General features: G+C 49.0%; 1 protein-coding gene across 1 annotated transcript in view; it reads left to right on the top strand.

Annotated features, from left to right (window-relative positions):
• The first annotated feature begins 2,179 nt into the window (after positions 1 to 2,179).
• VAT1L (vesicle amine transport 1 like) overlaps positions 2,180 to 22,380 on the top strand; it is a 151,564-nt gene continuing 131,363 nt past the window's right edge. The window contains exon 1 of the mRNA XM_030299563.1: positions 2,180 to 2,485. Within this exon, the coding sequence (XP_030155423.1) occupies positions 2,253 to 2,485 (233 nt within the window). The 5' untranslated portion in view covers positions 2,180 to 2,252. The remainder of the gene's footprint in view (positions 2,486 to 22,380) is intronic.

The following is a 22,380-nucleotide window of genomic DNA, read 5'->3' as shown; positions in this document are numbered from 1 at the left end:
TAGCAACAGGCTTCCTAATTTGGGATCGTAATTGGGTTTACAATGACGTGTTCAATGCAGTAACCAGCCTTGTCTACTCAGCCTCCATCCCCCAGCCACCGCCTCGGCTGAGGCTCTTATCTGTTTGCCTGTATGTGCACCATAGTCTCTGACTGACCTTCACACCTGTAGTAAATCTATCACCCCATCTCCCGCCCACTTCCTGCCAAAGTTATTATCCTAAAACACAGTCATGCCATTCCCTGGCTTTTGTTTTCCTAAGACTTCAGGGGCGACCGTTGCCTCCATGATTATGTCTTAAATTTTATAACGTGATACGTGAAACACTTCAAGAGCTGGTTTGAAGCAATCTTTCCGCCTAGTCTCCAGTGACTGCTAACCCCAGCTGATGCTCAGTCCATACAGATCAAGACAGTGTCTTCTCCTTTTACTCGTTACCTTTCCATGTGTTTGAATGGACTTGTGATCTTCCCCGAGGAACCTGGCTTATCCTTCAAGGTCTGGCTCAAACGTCCGCACCTCCATGAGGATCTCTCCAGCTCCTCGGCCAAGTTCCCTCCTCTGGGCTACCGCAGTAGCATCTGTATTCACTGACTCATTCATTCACTCAACAAGGGTTTTTTTTTCTTCTGAGCATTTTCGACTGTGCACCAATCAGGGGCTGAGCCCCAGGGAAACCCATGCTGGATGAAAGCGGAAACCGCCCCTGCCCACAGTGCAAAAAAAGGAAACAGACAGTAATTAGCAGGTTGATCATATAAAAAAATTCATTACAAACTGCCATGAGAGTTTACCATAAAGGATGCAGACCCAACCTGCGGAAACAAGGAATGGGTGCTTAAGTTGAAAGTGAAGTGGGCGATGACACCAGATGAAGGACTTGCAACATACATTCCAGGTCAAGGGACAGCAGGTGGTGGTGGGGAACATGGTTCCATTTTTGAGGAACAGAAGGCCAGGGCATTTAGAGCACAGAGGCACAGGGAGAAGAGAAGGAGGAGAGGCACTTACACCATTCCCTGTGTCATTTCCATTTCTTGGCTGTGTCCTCCCCACCTTATGATTGAGAATAAACTCCTTAAAGGGAAGGACCATGTGTCACTGAAAGTCCTATCCACCCCTGCACTTAGCACAATGCAAATAAACAAAATTAATGTACCCATTTTATGGATGAAGTTGTTGAGGGTCAGAAAGGTTGAATGAGTCGCCCAAGGTCCCAAAGGTGGCGGCGTTTGCGCGGTAATAGAATATACATCCATCACTCCTCCACAACAAGGTTTCTCATAACAGCCCCACCAACACTCTCGCCTGCCCGTCGTTTTTCTAAAAAGTTCAAGTTTCTCTATAAGCTCCTTTTCAAAGGGCTCATAACAAAACCCCCAAATTTGCCGGTTACCGGGGAGTGTGTGTGTGTGTGTGTGTGTGTGTGTGTGTGTGTGTGTGTGTTGGGGCCAGAGTACAGAATGATCTTCTGGTGATCAAAACAAAAAGGGGACCATTTTCTGGTACAGGATTCTTTTCTGAAGCCTCTTTGGTGCCTGGAAATGGTGCGGGTGGTGAGAATTAGCCATCAAAAGAGGCTCCTGGTGATGCCCCTTAAAGAGCATCCGCGCGCTGACCCCGAGAGTCTGGAGTGAAAAACACCCTGGTTTAGACTCTTCAGGGGAGTAAGTGGGATTTCTCGTTTCCCGCTTCCCGAACCTTTCTGCCCTTCCAGCGGGTACCTGCGATTTGGGAAACAGCCCCACCTCCCGTCTCTCCCGCCTGCCCCCGCAGATCGGTGCGGGAGGAGGCAACCGTGTCTCCGGGAGGCATCCTCCAGGCCCAGACGTTCGACTCTGTCCATTTCAAGGCGCCGAGCCTGCGCCGTAAATAACAAAGTACTGCGCCGCCCGCCGAGGACACGGCGTCCTCTCTGCGTGTTTTATTCACGAGTCTTGGGCAAGTCTGGGCTCTGGGGCTGCGCTCAGGAGCCCGATTTGAGACCGGCTCTGGAAGTGGAGTCGAGGCTTCGCTGGGGCAGGGGGCGGGGGCGGGGAGCGAGGGTGGCGGGGTGAAGGGGTGGGGCGGACGGGGGCGCGGCTCTTGCGAGGATTACGGCGGAGGCTGTGGCCCTTAGCGCGGCTCGCGGAGGCTGCAGCCATTGCACAGCGGAGCATCCCACATTCAACAGGAGGAACCCGCGGGAGAGGAGCCCGAGCCCCCCGCGCCGCAGCCGCCGCAGCCCGTGCGCCCCGCGCCCCCCGTGCGCCATGGCCAAGGAAGGCGTGGAGAAGGCGGAGGAGACGGAGCAAATGATCGAGAAGGAGGCAGGCAAGGAGCCTGCGGAGGGCGGCGGCGGCGGCGGCTCTCACCGCCTCGGGGACGCCCAGGAGATGCGCGCCGTGGTGCTGGCCGGCTTCGGGGGGCTCAACAAGCTGCGGGTCACCAGGAAGGCCATGCCCGAGCCGCAGGACGGCGAGCTCAAGATCCGCGTCAAAGCCTGGTCCAGTATCCGCGTCTTTCTCGCTTTCTCTCTTTGCGCGCTCGGCGCTCCCGGGGCGGGGGTGGCGGAGCCTCGGCGCGGCCGCTGCGCGGGGAAGAGTGGCCGTGGGCGCCCCCTCCGCGCCCTCCCGCGGGTCCCCGAGCCTCCCCGCGGCCGGCGGCCGGCGGAGGCGGGGGAGGATGCCGCGAGGTGGCCCCGCGCCCTCTCCCAGCCGGATCTAGGGGTGACCGGAGGGGACTGTGAGCTCTCGGCGGGGAGGAACGGGGTGGATGGTGGCGCCCAGCGCCCCGGGGTCTGGGAGATTGCGCGGCGGGGGGCTCTCCGTCGGGTAGGACAGCTGAGCTGCCGGGAGAGGGAGTTTGGTAACACGGTTAAAGAATAATAATAGCAACCGTTGGAGGACTGTGTGCCAGCCATCGTTTTTAGAGTTTTAGGTGTGCGATCTTATTTAATACTCCCTGGGACCCAACGAGTTAGGGACTGTCATTGTCCGGCGTTTCATGCGAGGAGACCGGGGCGCAGAAAGAGCGATTTGCCCAAGGTCTCCCTGCCGCCACTAACTGACCTGGCCAGGATTTCCTACTCACTCTTTTTAAACCTCTATGCTGTAGTGCTGCCGGGTCTGGCGACAGAGTGAGGGCTGGGGAGGTGCATTCTCCCTCCCCGCTGGTGCACTCCGCTCATCTGGCACCCGGGGATGGGGAAAGGCACTGGGAAGCAGGGGCGGGGCGGGGGGTTAGGTCCTGGAGCATCTGAGCTTGGTCAGGGGTGAGGCCAAGGCTCGCTCTTCCCCGCCAGCGTCTTCTCTTCTGTGCTTTTCCGAAGAGGAAAAGCAAACAACTGGTCATCTTCTCCCCCCCCCCCCGCCCCATCTCAAAGGGAGCTCAGCAGTCCGAGTACCCTTCCTATTCCCCACTCCTCCTGGGGGAACTTCAGAGTTAGGCCCACCTGGGATTCCCCTTGGAGTGCTTAAGCCTCTCTGTGTGCTGTCACTATGATCCTTTCTCTGAAGTTCTAGGAGGGAGGGCTCAACCCAAAGGGTTCACTGGATCCAACACTCTGAGTTCTTCATGCAGCAGCATGGGAAGCTCCCAAGGGGAACTTGCCCTCAGCACAGTGAGACGGACTTACCCTCTCTCATGTCTGTGTTTTAAAGTCCCCAGCAGTCACTGCTCCCCCCCCCCCCCCAAGAAAGCAGCAGTCAGCCTACCTGTTCTTGGGTTAAATCCCAGACCTAGACTCTGGGGACATACGCAGAGGCAAAACAACAACCACAAAAAAACCCCCAAAAAACAAAAAAACTAAAAAAAAACACCGCAAAGGAGATTCTCCTCCCAGTCGCTGCCTTGAGAGCAGGTGCAGGACTCCATGGCAGGCTGGAAGGTGGCTGTCAAGAAAAGCAGGCACTGATCTCTGACTCACTCTTCATACATGTAGCTGGTCACAGTCGACTCCAGACATGACTTTTGGGAATTCAGGGTAAGGGAAGAGGCTTTTGCAGACTGGGGAATCCTGTGTAGTTCTATTTTGTTAACTCTTGCTGAACCAAGCACATTGATCCCAGAAGGCAGAGCTTACGTCGGCCCTTTTCACCAATAAATCCCCAATGCCTAGCATAGTGCTTGGAACACAGTATGTCCCGCATCAGTTGCTGCTGCTGACGGACTAAGTTATTGCTGAATGAATGGATTGAGAAAAGACGCTCGGACGGGGAGGGTAGAGTCATTCTTTTTCTTCACTTGCCGGTGAAAGAACGTCTGGCTTGTAAAACTAAAACTATGTATTTATTGGTAATTCTCCTTTCTTCACCACTGATGAGAAATATGGTATAGATGCCTATGTGTATCTACAATTTATGCCCCTTCATCCAAATTGGATTCTAGGACTTCATCAGAGGGGATGTTCAGAGGGTAAAAATGTTGAAGCTACTTTTTAAAGAAGAGAGCATCATTTGCAGTACAAATAGGTCTGGGTTCTCTAGTCTTATGCTAATTGCCTAGAGGCTGATAGGAACTGAAGCATTTTGAAGTAATAAATGTCAAGATGAAAGCCAGGAGATTGATTTTCAAAGCCAGATGCACAAGCCTGTTTTTTATTGGAGCTGCGCGCGCGCACGCACGCACACACACACACACACACACACACACACTCTGGAATCACTGCAGATTCCCCACCCTAGTTGTTCAGTAAGCCAACCAGACATGGGGCAACATTTGGAATCCGGTTTTGCAAAGGGCCCAGATTGGTTTTCATTTCCCCAAGCTGGAAGCGGAGTTCATCGGTTTTGCAAGGGGGGATTGAAGTAGGTTTGTGAAGATTGCCCGCTGGGTCTTTCCTCCTACACTGGGCTAGGATTGGCAGGCCAAAGATGCCCACTGATTGTGAGTTTAGCCTTGGGAGCCAGGATGACTCATTCTGTATTTTTATGAATCAGCTGATGGCTTCCTGGATGAAGGTCCCCCTTTTATGTGCTCTCTGTTTTTAATGGAAACCTTTTATCATCAAGTAGGATATGCTATTTGCTTGGGAATAAAGCAGACTCTGTCTGAACTAGTATTATTCAGACCTGGAATGAGGGTCCAAGTTGGTTACTCCATATGTTGTATGGGAATGGAAGAGAAGAGGTGCAGGGAAATGCCTATTTGATCTCATTTACCCCTTCTCTTTTATGGTGCAAGAAGATAGATATTATCCTGGAGCGAATTGAGGCTTGGAGATGTTGAGTAATTTGCTAAAAACATCACACAGATAGTACAGTTAGGATCTGAATCTTCATCTGCTGTTTTCCTTTTATTCCATTTGTCTCCCTCTGTGGGAGAGCCACAGGAAATGTGATTTACCTCTCTGGACCTTTGGCAATGCAGTGCCAGCTTGCTTTCCTTCCCTTCTTCAGTGAATATGGCTCCTTTGACTTTTTTTTTTTTTTTTTTTTTTTTTTTTCTGACTTAAGAGAACATTCTCTGGCTAGTTCCAAAGTAATATGGCTTTTCTCCCCAAAGGGAGACATGCTGGTCAAATGCAGCTCAGAAAGAACCGTTTTGGGGAGTGCAGGGCGGGAGAGATTACAGAGTCTTCTAATTGGTGACAAGAGCATCAGCTTTGATGGGGAACCGGTCCCGTCACCCGTTCACTGAGCAGTTTACACGGCAAGCTACTTAAGTGGCCATGCGGAAACAGCACGTGGCCTTTGGAAGGCGAAGGATCCGGAGGTAGGTCCAAGCCTCAGCACTTATTATCTGTGTGGCCTCGGTGGACACATCTCCGCCTCTCCAAGCTTGCCACGCCTCAAGTGCAAAACGCAGACAAGATGAACCTCCTATTGTTGAGAGGATCAGATGCAAAAACGAGACTGGCACTAAATGAGGAGTGGTTGTTGTGACTGTTGCCACCTCCGCTGTCCTGTCTGTGCCTGTGTGACTTGTTTCTTTGAGGACTTGGAGGCCGTCATTTTAATCACGTGGATATTACAGGCGATGTCATGTTACGTTTGCTCTGTGATGAAGACTGAGACCTTCCTAGACAGGAGTCCCAGCCCCCGTCTCTTGCTAACCATAGGTCATGGGTCTTGCCCCCTAGAGGCAGAGCCAGACACAAGGCTGCTGTCTTAAGTGGTTGATTGAGGGGGTGCTTTTGGGGAAAGGGACGTAAAGGGAGCTGGACAAGGGAGGAGCTAAGCAAGGATTTCATCTGCCCTGGATCCCGCCAGGAGTTCTGGGGCATGAATTATACCTTAGAGTCTGACCTCGCAGCAATAGGGGAAGTCTCTGTGTTCCCCACGCCCTCTGGCCCCCTGTCGTCAGTCAGGTCTGGGCTGTGGGACGCCTTCTGAGTGGGGGCAGGGAGCCTCTCAGGCAATGGTGACTCCTGTTTGAGCGCTGTTCCTCCAGAAGAGGGAAGGGGGTTGGGGCACTGCACTGAGCCCTGAGCGGCCAGCACTCCCAGCAGGCGGGGGATGGGTGTGCTGTCCAGGCAAAAGGGGTCTGAATGTGGCACAGACATCACCCTGTATGCTGGCTGACCTTGAATGTGTCGCTTACTTCTCTAAACTTGAGCTTCTTGGTCTATAAAATGGAGATAATAATAGCACCTCCCTTTACGGTGTTGTAATCGAGTTTAAATGAGATATAGCGTAGAAAGACCTTTTTGGTGATGCCTGGCATATACAAGTGGTCAATAAATGATAGCTATTATTACATTATTATTCTTGGTTTCCATCTGGTGTCTCATTCAAACTGGAACTTTTGGGGGTGTTAAAGGGGCACTATTCATAGTTACTCTGGGACAGCAGGAGCAGACTGGGACTGTTTTAGGCAAACCAGGGAACACGGTCCCTCCCCCCCGCCCCCCGCAACTGCCTTTGCTGCCAGAAGTCTTGTCACAGTGGGGCTTTTCTTGGACAGGAGCTGGGAGGATTTGAGGCTGAGGGTCTCCAGACTGGGCTGCGGAAATATATTTAAGTGGCCATTAACAAGCCTTGTCTCTGGTTTGTGGCTCAAATTGGCTTGTGATGGAAAGGCACTAATGGATCGGGGACATTTATTTTCCCAGACTGATTTACAGAGAGAGGCCACATGAAACTGCTAGAATGAGAGCAGTTGGATGAAAAATGGTCCCAGCCGGTCATGGCTGCATTGGCTGATCTGAAAATGGGCCGAGGGCAGGCCACACGAAAGGAAGGCCAACACACGGTGGGCTTCTAACATGTCACGGAGGTGGAGGGCATCGAGCCAGGGGAGGGAACTCATGCTTACTCAGCACTCGTGAGGGGCCAGGAACTGAGTTGCCTGCCAGGGGCTTTGTTTCATGTCATCCTAGGGACGACTCCACAATATCAGTATTACTATTTCCATTTTCAAGTTGGGAAACGGACATTCAGAGCCATGTTACGATCACAAACTGCTATGTGGAAAAGCAGTGTGAAGGTCCGAGCCAGCTTTGTTCCTGCACTCTTTACGTTTGGGAAGATCAGAGGGATTTGGTGACAAAGGCACAAGAGGGAAAGGACAGACAGTGAGGGACCAAGAGGTAGAGAGAGGCAGGCAGACACAAAGACTGGAAGCAGGAACACAGAGAAAGACCAGGAATGCATTTCACTGACCTAAAGCGTAACGGGTAGGACTCAAAGTTGGCACGGTGCCATCTCGCCCCCCACCCCCAAAATGGCCATTTGTATTTCTAAACCACGTCCACTTTCCCTCCGTTGCCGATCTATGGGACTCTTTGGAGACCTACTTAACATCAGATGGCTAGGACTGTTGACCCAGAATACCCATGCTGATGAAACACAGTCACCACTCCTCGGATCCACTCAAGACATTCAGGTTTCTGCCTCTGCCCCCTTTGCCTCGATTGGGCTACTGCGGCATTGGCAACTTGCCTGTACAATATCCCCAAACAACACGGCATTAAACTGTCACTGGTGAGGCCCATCTAATGAAATATGGCCAGTAGTATCTTTCCTGTGTTTATTCACATAAACAAATGGAGTGCAGGAGGTTAAGTGACACGAGTGCTTATAAAACTGAGAAATCGCTTGGACGGTCTCTTGGCCAGGAAGCCAGGTCCTTGGCTTGGCCAGGAAGCCACTCTGCCATGATGATTGGAACAAAGTGTTCTGGATGACTCTGTATCGGAGAGAGATACGAGGATTTGAGAGGAGAGGATGACTCTGTCTGACTCACACCAAGCCCCGCTCGGTGATGACGCGAGATGGAGACGCTACTTCGGGGATCTTATTTATCCGGGAAAATGTGCATCTTCCCTTTAACTGGGTCCTCCGCGGTGAGGGCGGGGTGGGGGGGTGGTGGCTGTGTCTTCTCTTCAACCGATAATGGAATGGACTTCTTGCCTCCCCAGCAATTGGAGGAAGAAAGGAAGCCCAGAATCAGTGCTTCTTGTGTTTCACAGAAAAAGGAAGTATAGGACATCTTACGGAACACCGGACGCGGAGCAGGTGCCCAGAAACGGCAGCCTGATCTCAGAAGAAACCAATGGCAGGTGGCCCATGACGCGCAAAGGGAGTGACGGCTGATATTTACGCTCACCCTACCCCTCGCCTGTCTTAGCTGCCACAAAGCTCGTTGTCCTTCTTCGCGATACATCGGACCCTCATAACCCCGAGGTTATCGCGCTTACTTTCTAAGAGAGCTGCACTGCAAGCGGTGAGAAGCTACAACAGATCCGAGTTCAGACCCCAACTCGACCCCACCATGGCCGGGTGATCTTAAGCAGACAGTTCCTTCCACTTGCCCATAGCCTCGCCTTGGTAATTACACCCACGTGTACTCGTGAGACCAGCTGAGAGTCTGTCACGTCCTGACTGCGCCCTGCACATAGCGGGCGCTCAAGGAAGGCTATTTCCTTCCTTAGTCAACCAGGCTGTAAAAGATGGGCGGGCACTTGACCCCACCCTCTGGTCCCTGGTCCTGCTGTGCCACCTCCAGACTACACTGGCACCAGGGGGCAGGGTGCTGGCTTTTGAATCTAATTTCCAGGGTCGGTATGCATTTGGACTGACCTGTTGCGATCCTCACTCGCGATGGCCCTCTGCCTGCCCACCCGAGGGCGACAGTAGGGATTTCTAGGATAGCTGGATGTGCAGGACCGTCAAGCCTCTGGAGTTTGGTTCGCTCTCATTCAGAGGAACCCAAATCCCACCACCTCTGGGCACATCACTAGCATCCAACACGGACAACAGGGCTCACCCAGGCATGGGGAAATGGCGCCCCCACGACCCCACGTTCCTGGCACTTCTCTCAATAGGGAGCTTTTTTGGCATCTTGGCATTCGTCATAGAAGAAAAAGTTTAATTAGAAACAAGACGAGCCTCCTCACAGGAAAAGGGTAGCGGGCGTGTAATCTCAAATTAGTTTGATTCCTCTGTGTGTGATCTCACACAGAAAATCGGTTGGAGCCCTGGTATTAAAATGAGTAAATTCAATGTTTGAAGGCCCAGGAGACAAAATTTATGCTTCAGTGAAAGAGGCTGTTTCATCTTTGAATGTTATATTTTCTTGATGGAAACACACAGGGAGCTTCTGTCCTCAATCTCATTCTGCCAGTGACCCTTGATCCCTCATCCAAGCCTCATCCCGATCATTGTTCTGGAGCCAGGGGTGTGCGAGACGGTGCTTTCCTAGACCGACCCCCCCCCACACCCCCCACCCCGGGAAGAGAAACAACGGGCCCGCTTACTCCTGACTTGTCTAAATGGCTGTAGTCCCCAGAGCCCAATGCAGGATAACTGTCTTCTGTGAAGGGAATGATAATGATTCATTCCTCGGGCCGGCATGGACGACATACCCAGGTGGGATGGGAAGGACGTATGCTTTTTGGTTATAAAATAGTTAATGCCTGGAATGAAACAGACCTGGATTCGAATCTTAGATCAGATCATTTTAGCAACCTATCTAACCTTAGGAAAATGACTTAGTCTTCCATTACCTCAGTTTGCTCATCTGTGTTATGGGTACCATTATAGTACTCAGGGGGTAATTTTGTGTGTGTGTGTGTGTGTGTGTGTATAAAAAGACATAACACGTCTAAAGTCTCTAGCGATGAGGTTGGCATTTTCATATTTGATGAATGAATGAAGTCCTTGTCATGTACTATATGCTTCATATATGTTAATGGTAGGGAGAAGAAGTAGGACATTGAAAAGTCCCAACTTTACGTAAAGTTTTCTGGATAGAGCCCTAATCAGACTCCAAAATGCTAACATGCAAAGTAGCCCCAGACAGGATGTGCCATCATGCTATGACGTACACAAGAAGACTCAGATGAATTCCCGAAGGAACAAGAGAGGAGACGGAGGCACAATGCCCGGTGCTCCTACCGTGGGCCAGAGGCCGGGCTAAGCACAGAGATCTTCCGCTCTGACTTCTCTTTTCCTTATCTCCGCCATGCTGACCATCGCGAGGACGTTGTCTCTGGAATTCTAGGCTCTCCCCTTTCCTTTCCCTTCCATCTTGTGTCTTCTTCTCACGAGTTACCTTCATGCGCTCTGCCTGCAATGAGCTTCCTTCTTGAGACTCGGAGAGATGGCGGCCTTCTGCCCCAGCTGCCTCGTGCAAGTGTAGCAAGCCCCAGAGAGAACGGTTTTCTCCCGCTTTCCATACATCGAGGAAGGAATCTTAATGGCCCTCCATGAATCACATATCTGCCCCTGGATCTCTCTCTCTCTGTCTGCCCAAGGGGTTAAGGTGCTGTGATTGGCCACATGTGCATCTCACGTCCCCCTACCCTGATCTAGAAGAATGGGACACCTTGATTGATTGCCTTACCAGGAACACATGAAGTGTGTGTGTGTGTGTGTGTGTGTGTGTGTGTGTGTGTGAGGGGGTGGGGACATACTCCAAAAGGAATGGAGGGCAGTTACCAGAAGAGAGAGGTAAAAGATACACACAACTGATCAAAATGGCAGCCATCATGGGTGATGGGAGACTCTGTTCTTCACCACTAAAAGTGAAGGGTCAGAGAGGGGACTGGAAGGCAGCTCCATTTCCTATCCCGGGACATTACATTCTCAGCACCGAGTTGTTGAATCATATTAAACGACACATATATAATATTTCCAACGGTCAGGCCCACTGTCTTTTAAATCTATTTGGTAATCTTGGAAATTCTAGAAACTTTCTCTATTATCACTTCACCGGTGAGCACCAAGCCTGGTGCTTGGTTAACAGTAGGCACTCGATACATGTTTGGGGAATGAGCGAATACGTGACCGACCGTCCCCCAAATGTTAGCTGTACATTTCAACAGAAGTTGCCTTGCCACTTGTAAACACCAACAGTGTTTACTTTCCTGATACGGGTGGTAGCCGGTCCACACGGGTGTGGCTTCAGGCTCCCCTCTGTCACCTTGGCTTCCTCTGACAGGAGGTCTGGATCTCTCCAGCTTGCGGGTCTTTTCGCGGAGACTGGCGAGGACACCAAAGGAGCTACGTATTCAGACGGTTTTACCTCTCCTTCGTACAGTCTGTTCTCTTGAAGCTGGATGTTCACTTTTTGAATTCTCTAATCACTACTTTCCCTAGGCTGGGAAATGCGGGTCTCTGACTTCTCAAGATGCTCTGTAATTTTCTCCTTATTGACATCCCGCTGCACCGAGTGCTGGAAGCCAGGGATCTTAAAGACAACCCATCGTGCTACATCTGGGGGTTGTTATTCCGTTATTCCAGGAGCACTTACTCGAGCATTCCGGCTTGTCCCCCCGGGGACCCAGGCCCCAGCAGCCTGGATGCTACAATGAGATTTAACCAAACTAAACCTACTGTGGTAATCATATCACGATATACATATGTATCACATCCGTACGTTGTACCCCTTAATCTAATGCAATGTTATAGGTCAGTTATATCTCAGGAACACTGGGAAATAAATATGCCTTTCAAACTACTAGGGGAGAAAACCCAGTCTTTGAAAACAAACGGTATGTCCATGACTCTGTTCCTACTTTCCTTGGTAGGTATCAGGACCCTCCCCCTTCAAAATCTGCCGGGTGGGTGCAAGGGTTTCCTAGGGGGTGTTGCCCTGACGCGCCTCATTGATTCTGACCCCCTGCTATTGTCCTGTCCTGCCCCTCCCACCATAGCTGGAGCCATCTCACCAAGTTCCCCCATTTCCTCTCCATCCCAGGGGGTGCGGCCCTCCCTGTAGGCTGTGGCACCCTTTCTACTCCATTTATAAGCAACGTATGCCACCTTAGGTACGCATGCCCCTGCTTTTCGGAGCCAATAAATGTAACGCTCTTTCCTTAATTACTCATCATCACTATTATCGTAATGACCTTCATTGAGTACTTATGTTACAGGTTTTATAGGAATTTCTAGGGTACCAAACATGTCACAGATGAAGACACAGGATCAAAGGGGTGAGGGAACTTGCCAAAGATCACACAAGTAGTGAGACAAAGAGAGCTGATGTTGACTGAGCCCGGGTCTCTCTCCAGGGCTTCATCTTCATGGATTTCGTACCTATTCTTCCCTCCTCTGTCCTAGACTCAAGCCCCTGGAGGTGAAGGGTGATATACCACATATCAGAATCAAGCCCCTTCCCCCCTTGTATTGCCACAAGTGTCTTCGTGCAGACTTATGTGCTCCAACCTGTAGTTCCCTTAGGATGATTGTTTTTCTTTTCCCCAGAAGGCTTAGCTGCTATTCAGGCACACAGATACAAGGTGGGGCAGCCCCACTGGCCCAGACAGTCTGAGTTCTACACTAAACTGGTGAGGCTTTCAGGCTGTGCTCTGTGGCCCCCTCTCCTTCCTCTCAATACAGACACGCGTACTTCTTCAAACAGACTATCCATCAAATTACAGACTTTCTTTTCTTTTCTTTCTTTTTTTTTTAAAAAAGAATTGTTTTTCAGAAAGAATTGTTTTTCATTTGTTTATAGTACACCTAGTTCTATCAGCTAATGGGGAGCTATTAATGGGGAGCCACCGTTCCTATGATTGGTCTGAATGATCTTGTAAATGGATTCTTTTTAGCCTCCCAGCTAAATTCACTGACGTTGTACTTCCTGGGGACCTTGTGATAAACTTTGAGTCGGCATTTCGCAGCCAGAACCTGGGTCGCTAAATGCAGCTAGCAATGTGCCCACCTTCCTAAAACAGCCCTTCCAAGTTCATCTGCCTTCAGATCCATGAGAAACTTCTCTGCCTGACCATAAAGGAGAAGGTCCTTTCTTCTGGGACTGCTCCTTCATGGGAAATGGATAGCAAAGGCAGTTTTCACCCACCCACCCCCTTGGAGCCTCAACCTCTCTGTCCTCAGCCAATAGCACATGGGGGAGACTTGACTTCTTCTTTTTGCTCTTTTGACATTGCCTTTGCTTTTCCTATTCTTCTTTTCCCTTTTGTATCCTTGATGTAGTTGGGTCTGTTCGCTCTTGAACAGAAGCCCAACTTCCAATAGAATTTCAAAGCACTGTCAAATTCTGTCGAGTCCTGTGGAAAACACCAAAGCAGGTCGCATTTGTGCTACAGAGAAAAACCCCTCAAAAATTTCCTCTTCCCATTTCCATCCTCTGTGCCTCCTGCTAACCTTTAACCTGGCCCCCGTGCTCTTCAAACTCCCCCAGACTCGCAAATCCTACCCTTAGATTCCTGGTCTCGTACGTTTATCTCTGCTCACCTTTCACACCTATTCTTTTACCTTCCAGAAGTAAATCTTTGCTTTTCCCAAAGCACATCAATCAAGCAGGACTTTGATCTTCTCAGTCCCCCTCCACCCTTCCTCCTACACCGACATACTCAATAAGGCTGCCGCCAAGCATCGAGCACGGCTGAGCTCGTTCTCTTCAGCAAGAAGGAAGGAAAGAGCTTGTATCATTCCTAGCTATTTTCCTACTGACCCCTTCAGCGGAGGAATCGTTTCCTGCAAGGCCAGAACGTGCCCTATGCTAAGCAGTGAACACTGAGAGAGGTGTAGTTTAAGACAAACTCTGCCTTGGAGTTGCTCATAATCTGTGGGGAAGACAATAGGATAGTGATGCTGCTCCTGCTTTCTTCTTAGGTTAATTACATTTAAATATTAATTAACTAAAGTTAAAAGTTCAGTTCCTTAATCACTCTAGCCACATTTCAAGTGTTTGGTAACCATATATGGCCAACGCCACCATACTGGATAGCACAGATGCAGAACATTTCCACCGCTGCAGAATGTTCTGTTGCACAATTTGCTACTCTAGACTTCACCCCATTTATTCCCCCAATTGAAACAACTGTTTTACTAAATGCTGTTTTTAACAGCAGCAATGACTTAAGGGATAATGTCACATCATAGCAAAAACGGGCTGTTTCTCTGCAGAGCCCCCGCCTCTCTGGGTCTCCAGGAAGGAGTCAAGCAGGAAGCGCCTTGCAATGTCTGACACTGGCTTCTCCCCGCCACTTAGAGGTTGGATGAGGGAGAAGAGGTTGCGAGAACAGGAGCAAAGAATACAACCTTTCCTAAGTGATGGTTTCTTGGGGATGCCTCCGTGATTCCTGCTAAGCGAGTCAGTAACTGCCCTCTGCTGGCTATGACCTTTGTGCCGTCTCTTGTTAAGGGGACTGTCACACCATGTAGTCATTTATTTGTCCTCTCCGAACTCCTGAGAAGCGGAGATGCCAAGCCCCAAGTCACAGGGGGGCTCGCTGAATTTAAATTGAATTAGACTGAATGTTCTACATAACCAATCACTGCCAGGCACCCGTTTGAAGTCAATGGCTTGGTCAACGTCTAACATGGAACATAGAGATTTTAACCTTTTTAGAAACCTTCTTAGGAACAAATACCCGCTGTGTCCTCAGGAGAGGCTGAGAGTAAATAAATAACTCTGGGTCCAAAAATCAAGGGATTAGTCTTGGGATCAAGGAGAGCTTGTTTTGGACCCATCTGCACCACGCTCTTCTGTTTCTGTTGAAAGCTGGCTCCTTGATATTTAGACTCTCAGTCACTGGCCATTTTGTTCCATGTTAGAATACTACAGAAATGTGTTCTGGGGCGCCTGGGTGGCGCAGTCGGTTAAGCGTCCGACTTCAGCCAGGTCACGATCTCGAGGTCCGGGAGTTCGAGCCCCGCGTCAGGCTCTGGGCTGATGGCTCAGAGCCTGGAGCCTGTTTCCGATTCTGTGTCTCCCTCTCTCTCTGCTCCTCCCCCGTTCATGCTCTGTCTCTGTCCCAAAAATAAATAAACGTTGAAAAAAAAAATTAAAAAAAAAAAAAAGAAATGTGTTTTGAATGCTAATTTGGACACAGGATTTGAATGTATTTCCTCTCTCAGAGGGAATCAAACTGACTTGTACAACCGTAGCCCAAACTGTGCTGCCCTCATCATCATCCCGATTTTGTGGATAAGGGGATCTGGGTGGGGCAACAATAGCATTATTGACTTAATAAACAAAATGGTAGATTACAGAGAACATCAGATGTGTCGGAGAACTTCAATAGGTCTCAAATGGCCACAGTGGTCTGTTGATCTAAAAACAGTGGTGAGACAGGGCGGGCAGGGTCACGTGGAGGGGGCCAGTGTCGGGAACCACGGGGCAGCGGTGGGGAGAGGAGAGTCTGATGGAACACAGGTGGCTTCTCTATCCTGAGGTCCATCCAGGACAATTCTGGTTGCTCTCAAATGAGAGATGCCATTTGAGATTTGCCTAAAAGGTGTCCTTGTTTTAGACAATGAGTGGGTTTTTTTTTTTTGGTTTTTTTTTTTTGGCTCCCCTAGCAGATTAGTATCAGTGTATTCTCACAGTCTTGAGATAACCCAACAGGCACTTACACGAGCCCAAAAAGAAAAAAAAAAAAAGAATTGGGAGCTAGATCTTCCGAGACCAATGCCTATTGTCCTGGGCTTTCTCAAGTTATCAGCTGAGATGGAGAAACAAAACCAAAATCGTCAGTTCTGGGGAAATGAGGGAATGCCTCACACATCCACTGCTTTGCCCGCTTGGGTGTGGAGTTCAGTGCTTTGATGAACTCAGCAACAGCCAGGCGAGAGCAGAGTGAAGAAGGCGCATATCCTGCTTTGGGGCCCTCTTCTTCTTTGGGGAGCTGGCAGGGGTCGCCACTGACGCTTCCCGAGCCCAGGGAAGTCCAGACTTCCCACCTGGAGCTTGACATGTTCTCCTTGATGTCCACACCCTATCCAGCATTCTGTGATTTCCTACGGACCCATAGAAAGCCCCGAACTCCAATTTTTCACTGACCTTCCCAGGATTGACCAATATTGCATGTGTTTTGACAACCCACCTGCTTTCACCTTTCCTATTTTTCTTCATTCTCTGCCCCTTTCTCGGTGCTTTGATCTCTTCAATTCCTGCCTTTCCCTTTCCTCGTATATTCTCAGGTCCCAGCTGAAAGATCGCATTGTCTTTCGCACCCTCCCTGCCTTAGTTGTAAGAATGCATGGAAATTTCCTGCTCAGGGGCCACCATACAAAGGATCTTCATAATATGGCCCTTTGTAGCAACGTGGACGGAACTGGAGAGTGTGGTGCTAAGTGAAATAAGCCATACAGAGAAAGACAGATACCATATGTTTTTACTCTTATGTGGATCCTGAGAAACTTAACAGAAATCCATGGGGGAGGGGAAGGGAAAAAAAATGAGGTTAGAGTGGGAGAGAACCAAAGCATAAGAGACTGTTAAAAACTGAGAACAAACTGAGGGTTGATGGGGGGTGGGAGGGAGGGAAGGGTAGGTGATGGGCATTGAAGAGGGCATCTTTTGGGATGAACACTGGGTGTTGTATGGAAACCAATTTGGCAATAAATTTCATATATTAAAAAAAAAAAAAAGGAGCTTCATAAATATTCAGCATCAGGGACAACTGCTCTGTGCCCACAAAGGAATAAAACCCTGCAAAGGAAGAATGTACCACCCGTCTTGTAGTGGATACTGGGGTACACCCCCCAGAACCCCCTTCTAGGACCCGGGACCAGGAGTGATGGTGGCTGATCAGTCACAGCTGTGCCCCTGCAGAGGCACTGCCCTCAGCCGAAGGAGGCCACCTTGCCCCAGACTGTGCTCCCTCCCTGGGGCACCTCTCATCCGAGGGTATGAAAGCCTAGTCCCCTGGCCTTGATTCATGACGACCTGTGGGGCCATCTTGGCTCTGGAACTTTCCATGGATACAACGAGTCCTTTTTGCTTCTATGTCAGCATTTAACTTCATCCTCTACCCAGCCCAGCTGCCCTCACACGTTACAGAGGGGTTGTCTCCTAGAGTTCTGCCCCTCACACCTCCTGCATGCAAACCTCAGTCTCAGGGTCTGCTTCCCCTGGAACCTGACCTACGACACCTTCTTTGCGTGGAGATGGTGGGCTGGGGGGTGGTGACAATGACCGCGGCTCACATTTATGGAGCACTTCCCCGTGCGTGAGGCCTCCTGTTTTACATGTACTGTCACATACACGCCGCACCAACACCCCAAAGGGCGAGCACGTTGCTATCCCATTTTTGAGGTGAGAAAACTAAGGCTCAAGGCTTTCAAGCAAATTGCGTGGGGAGGAGCCAGAGGGCCACAGCCAAGGATCTAAATTTCGCTATAGCGATTGCAGCGGGCCACTGCAATGATCCCTCGGGGAAGTCCTTCTGGGAGCCAGTGTTCTGACATCATGGTCATCTTGTGGGACAGCCTACGTCCTGGTGGCCGTGGGAGCTCTCTGCCGGTACTTCTGTAAAACCACCCATTGCACCACACTGTCATCAGCTTTTACAATTTTGGGTCCCCTGTTCACTCTGATATCTGATACTCAGTATGGGGTAAGTGCTCAACGTGACAGATGAATCGAGAAGCCCCCCTCTCTACAACTGGGAAAACGGAGGGGTGGTCCGTCCAAAGCAAAGCAAAACACAGCAGGCAAAAGTACAGCCTCTGGACTCACACCGCTCACGTTCCCACGTTGGCTCCGTGAACCTCGACATGCCTCGGTTCTGATCTCTGTAAACTGTGGCAACAGGATTTATCTCTTAGCATTGTTATGGTTGCCGTAAAAAATTATGCTTATAAGACATGCCTGCTACATAGCAAGTGTCCCATAAATGTTATCTAGCCACAGGTAATTCCTCTTCTCCCCTCGCCCCATCATCAGAGAAATCAGAATGGGGGTTTCTAGATACCCGCCTGCTTCTGGGGGGCCCTCCAACTATCATGAAGCCCTGTGGGAGAACCCTTCTCAGAAAGGGTCCATCCTCGGGGCGCCTGGGCGGCTCAGTCGGTTAAGCATCCGACTTCAGCTCAGGTCATGATCTCGTAGTTTGTGGGTTCGAGCCCTGCATCGGCCTCTGTGCTGACAGCTCAGGGCCTGGAGCCTGCTTCGGAGTCTGTGTCTCCCTCTCTCCCTCCTCCTCTCCTGCTTATGCTCTCTTTCTGTCCCTCAAAAACAAAATAAATTTTAAAAAAGAAGGAAAGAAAGAGTCCATTCCTTCTTTAGGTGAACAGCTGACTTTGGGCTACTAGAACAGTTTTGCTCAACCCTAAGGGCACATGAGCATATGTGCGTGGGCTAAAGCGGTTCTCATTGCTGAGGCCAAGATGTACACATTTAGGAAAAAAAAAAATATATATATATATATATCTACACACACACACACACACTACACACACACACACACATGCACACCACAATGATCCTGACGTGCATTCAGAAACTGACTGTACTAGAGGCTCAGTCAGGCTGTACCCTCTGTGGGCAGCAATTACCGCTACGGGGGAAGGGGAGGCCTGCCATCACCCACCAAGACTGTGGCCTCATGGTCTCATTGAAAACTCGCCAGACACGAACTCAAAGGGTCTAGGAGATGTTTCAGAGAATCATGAGAGCTCGTGATTTCAAGAAACTTAAAACATGTCAGCTAGTCTCACATTTTAGATTCCCTCCCACGACATCCTTCACCCTCTTTACAAACACCCTAAGTCACTAAGAATGTGACTATTTTTTGTCAGCAGTTTGAACGTGGAAGTAAATGGCGTGATAACCACATTTTTCAGAGGATACAAATTCAGGAGGAAGAGCCAAGTTTTGGGATGAAAGAATGAGGGTACAAAAAGGAGCCAGACAAATTGGCACAATGAACCTAATCTAATAAGACCGCATTTCACAAGCATACATATAACCCTTTGGACCAGGATCAAAAAATGTAAGTGCCCTAGAGGCCAATGCCAGAGTTTTCCATTTTCTTACCTATTTAATCATCATCTATTAATTTTTACCTTGCCTCATTCCAAAAAGGACTTGAAGTAGCTTAAGAAGAAAGGATGCAGCAACTATTCTCCAAGCGGCATCCCCAGACCAGCAGCGGTAGCATCGCCTGGAAACTTGCTAGAAATGCAAATTCTTGGACCTCGCCCCAGACCTGCTGAGTCAGAAACTCAGCAGTGGGGCCCTGCAATCTGAGTTTTTATAAGCCCTCCTGGGAATTCTGATACATAACAAAGCTTGAGATGCATTATAATACAGTTTAAGATTTTTTTTTTTAACTAGAAACTCCAAAGCATTCAGAAAGTTGAGACGAAGCTGAAGTTGAATGTTACGATGACAAAGAGAATGAATATATAAAGCCCTGCAGTTGGGTGGGGGTGGGAGGGTGCTGCAAATTTGGCTCAGAGATTCCTACTAGCCAATGCAAAGAAAAGCATAGAATTGGTTTCTAAAGTGCTGGGATTGTAAGATCCATACAAACCGGTCCTTGTGCTGAGAGTTGAGGGAAAATTCCTCTGTTTCTAAAGAAGCGAACGTGTGTTGTAGCAAATGATATGCTCAACAGTATTCCCTAGTAGGGGAAATGATAGGTTTCGGAAGATGATTGGCCATGTCTCCTAACTGAGCCAAGGACCAGGCAATCTTTGGGATTTCTATTGAACTTGAGATCAAAATATATGATAGGGCTCTAGTGATCTTCATCAACAGAAGTAAGCTGCTCGAAGAAGGAGATACTCATCACACGGTTCTCTGTGTGGTGGTCTGACAATATTTGGATTCCCACGGCAACTTGGATTTCCCAGTGCTAAAGGTACCGTCAACCTGGGGAAGGAACCAAGAGGCTAGAGATCTAATCCTTTCATAGAAGAACCCCCCCTCCCTTCCTTTCAGCTAGAGAATAAAAGGCAGGGGGAACTTCTCCATTATCTACTTGCCTCTTCTTTGCTAAACTTTTTTGGGCCAATTTTCTCTCATATTGGAAAATGAATAAACTATAGCTAGTTGATTCTTCCATCATCCACTTAGTGGTGTCCTTTGACAACTCATTTGTGTCTTCTCTGATAATGATCAGCATATCCAAAAGACAACGGACAGATCCCAAACCGTGAACGCTGAGGACAAGAATACATAGTAGTTTCCCATGGTGTGGAGTTAACAGAATGAAAGCCTAGCAGTCAAACACTCAATCTTGGAAGTCACATGAAAAGGGCTCGTTTCTCAGTTCTGTCACCTGCTCTATGACCTTGCACGAGGTATTTCATCTTTCCTCTTGCACAACACGGAGATTGAAATGGTCCACGCTCTAATACATGTGGCACCAGCATCATGGGAGCAATATTTGTTGACTCTAGCAGAACATAAAGTGACAACAGCTGAAGAACACCTCTCACGAGACTTCACAGGGTTGGAATCTATCACTTAATGGATAACAGATAATAAAGCATAGAGGCCACGGCTAGCTTGCCTTCCTTCAGCTTCTAGATACAATCTCGGCATCCCAAGTCAGCGTCTTTAAGACCACCAAGCGTGTCTTCCTCCTTACGTAAGCTTTGATTATATCTTAAGGAGACTGGACAGGACAAAGGAGCGCCCAGTGAACAGTGCAGGAGAGCGAGGGCGGGCTTCAGTGACTCTACCAAGGCCATGATGCAATGACGGCGGTGCAGAACCGCAGCCCGGACTGCCTGCGTCTCTTTCCTTTCACTGTTTTCTCTTAGGCTTCTTGTCGCTGGTTCTTGGAATTATTGATTTCAGTCACACTTGATTTACTGAGAGTTCTGAGAGTAATTGAGAGTTCATGGTGCGGCAGGATATGCAATCAGCAAGGAGTTTGGAGACCTAGATTCAAGTCTGAGCTCTGCCATGTGCTAATTGTGTTGTCTTTGACAAGTCAGGTTTCTTATCTAAGGAGTCTCCCTCTTCACATCTATTTAATGGGAATAATAACATCTGTACATCTTGCCTTTCTGGGATCGTTACGAGGTTTAATGAGATGTGTGTGAAGGCGCCGTGCTGTGTGGATGTAACGAAGTAATATTTTTTTTTTTTTAATTTTTTTTTTTCAACGTTTATTTATTTTTGGGACAGAGAGAGACAGAGCATGAACGGGGGAGGGGCAGAGAGAGAGGGAGACACAGAATCGGAAACAGGCTCCAGGCTCCGAGCCATCCGCCCAGAGCCTGACGCGGGGCTCGAACTCACGGACCGCGAGATCGTGACCTGGCTGAAGTCGGACGCTTAACCGACTGCGCCACCCAGGCGCCCCCGAAGTAATATTTTTTTAAAAAAAAATTATTTTGAGAGAGAGAGAGAGAGAGAGAGTGTGTGAGTACATGTGTGGGGGGGGGGAGGGGGAGAGAGAGAAGGAGAGAGAGAATCCCAAGCAGGTTCTGAGCTGTCAGCACAGAGCCCGAGGTGGGGCTCGATCTCACAAACTGTGAGATCATTGACCTGAGCCAAAATCAAGACTTGGATGCTTACATGACTGAGCCACCCAGGTGCACCTCAATAATAACCCTGTAAACACAGGCTCTGAGTAACAGTATGAGAGGAAAAAATTAAGGCCTTATTTATTTAAATTATACTAATCTTTGAGAAAAATACGACTACCTAGCAGAACATTATGTGAAGCACTTGCCAGAACTATTTTTTTTTTTTTTTTGCAATAATCTTAAATGTTCAAGAGCCATATAAGTATTAGGTAAGAGAGATGTCTGAAGATTACCCACTATGTGAGCCCGGGTCATGAAAACCGTCAATGCCATCCCAAAACAATTTCCAAGTGAAAATCAGGTTATCTTAGAGAATACTAGAAACTGTAATTAAGAAGGCATATTGCTTGGAAAAAGAAGTGTTAGGCTCCGGTTTAAGCCCGTGGCTTCACTCTTCACTGTGTGCAAGGCCTTGGGCAAATATTATCTCTACACGACGTTACACGTATTTTCTAAAAAAAAAAACAAAATGAGGTTGGGGTGGGCCCCTGAGCGATGCAGGTGGTTAAGCGTCCAACTCTTGATTTCTCTCTGGTCACAATTTCATGATTCATCAGATCGATCCCCACATCAGGCTCTGTGCTGTCTGCCCCTCCCCTGCTCATACTCTTTCCCTCTCCCTCTCTCAAAATAAATAAAATATTTTTAAAAAATGAGGTCAGTAATGTCTGTCCAATGGATGACTTAGGGTTATTGATTATGGTATTTGTTTTTG

The sequence above is a fragment of the Lynx canadensis genome, chromosome E2 (assembly GCF_007474595.2).
Source record: "Lynx canadensis isolate LIC74 chromosome E2, mLynCan4.pri.v2, whole genome shotgun sequence".
NCBI classification, from domain to species: domain Eukaryota; kingdom Metazoa; phylum Chordata; class Mammalia; order Carnivora; family Felidae; genus Lynx; species Lynx canadensis.
Note: the sequence above shows the minus strand (reverse complement) of the source record. Positions and strands in the feature narration are given on the sequence as shown.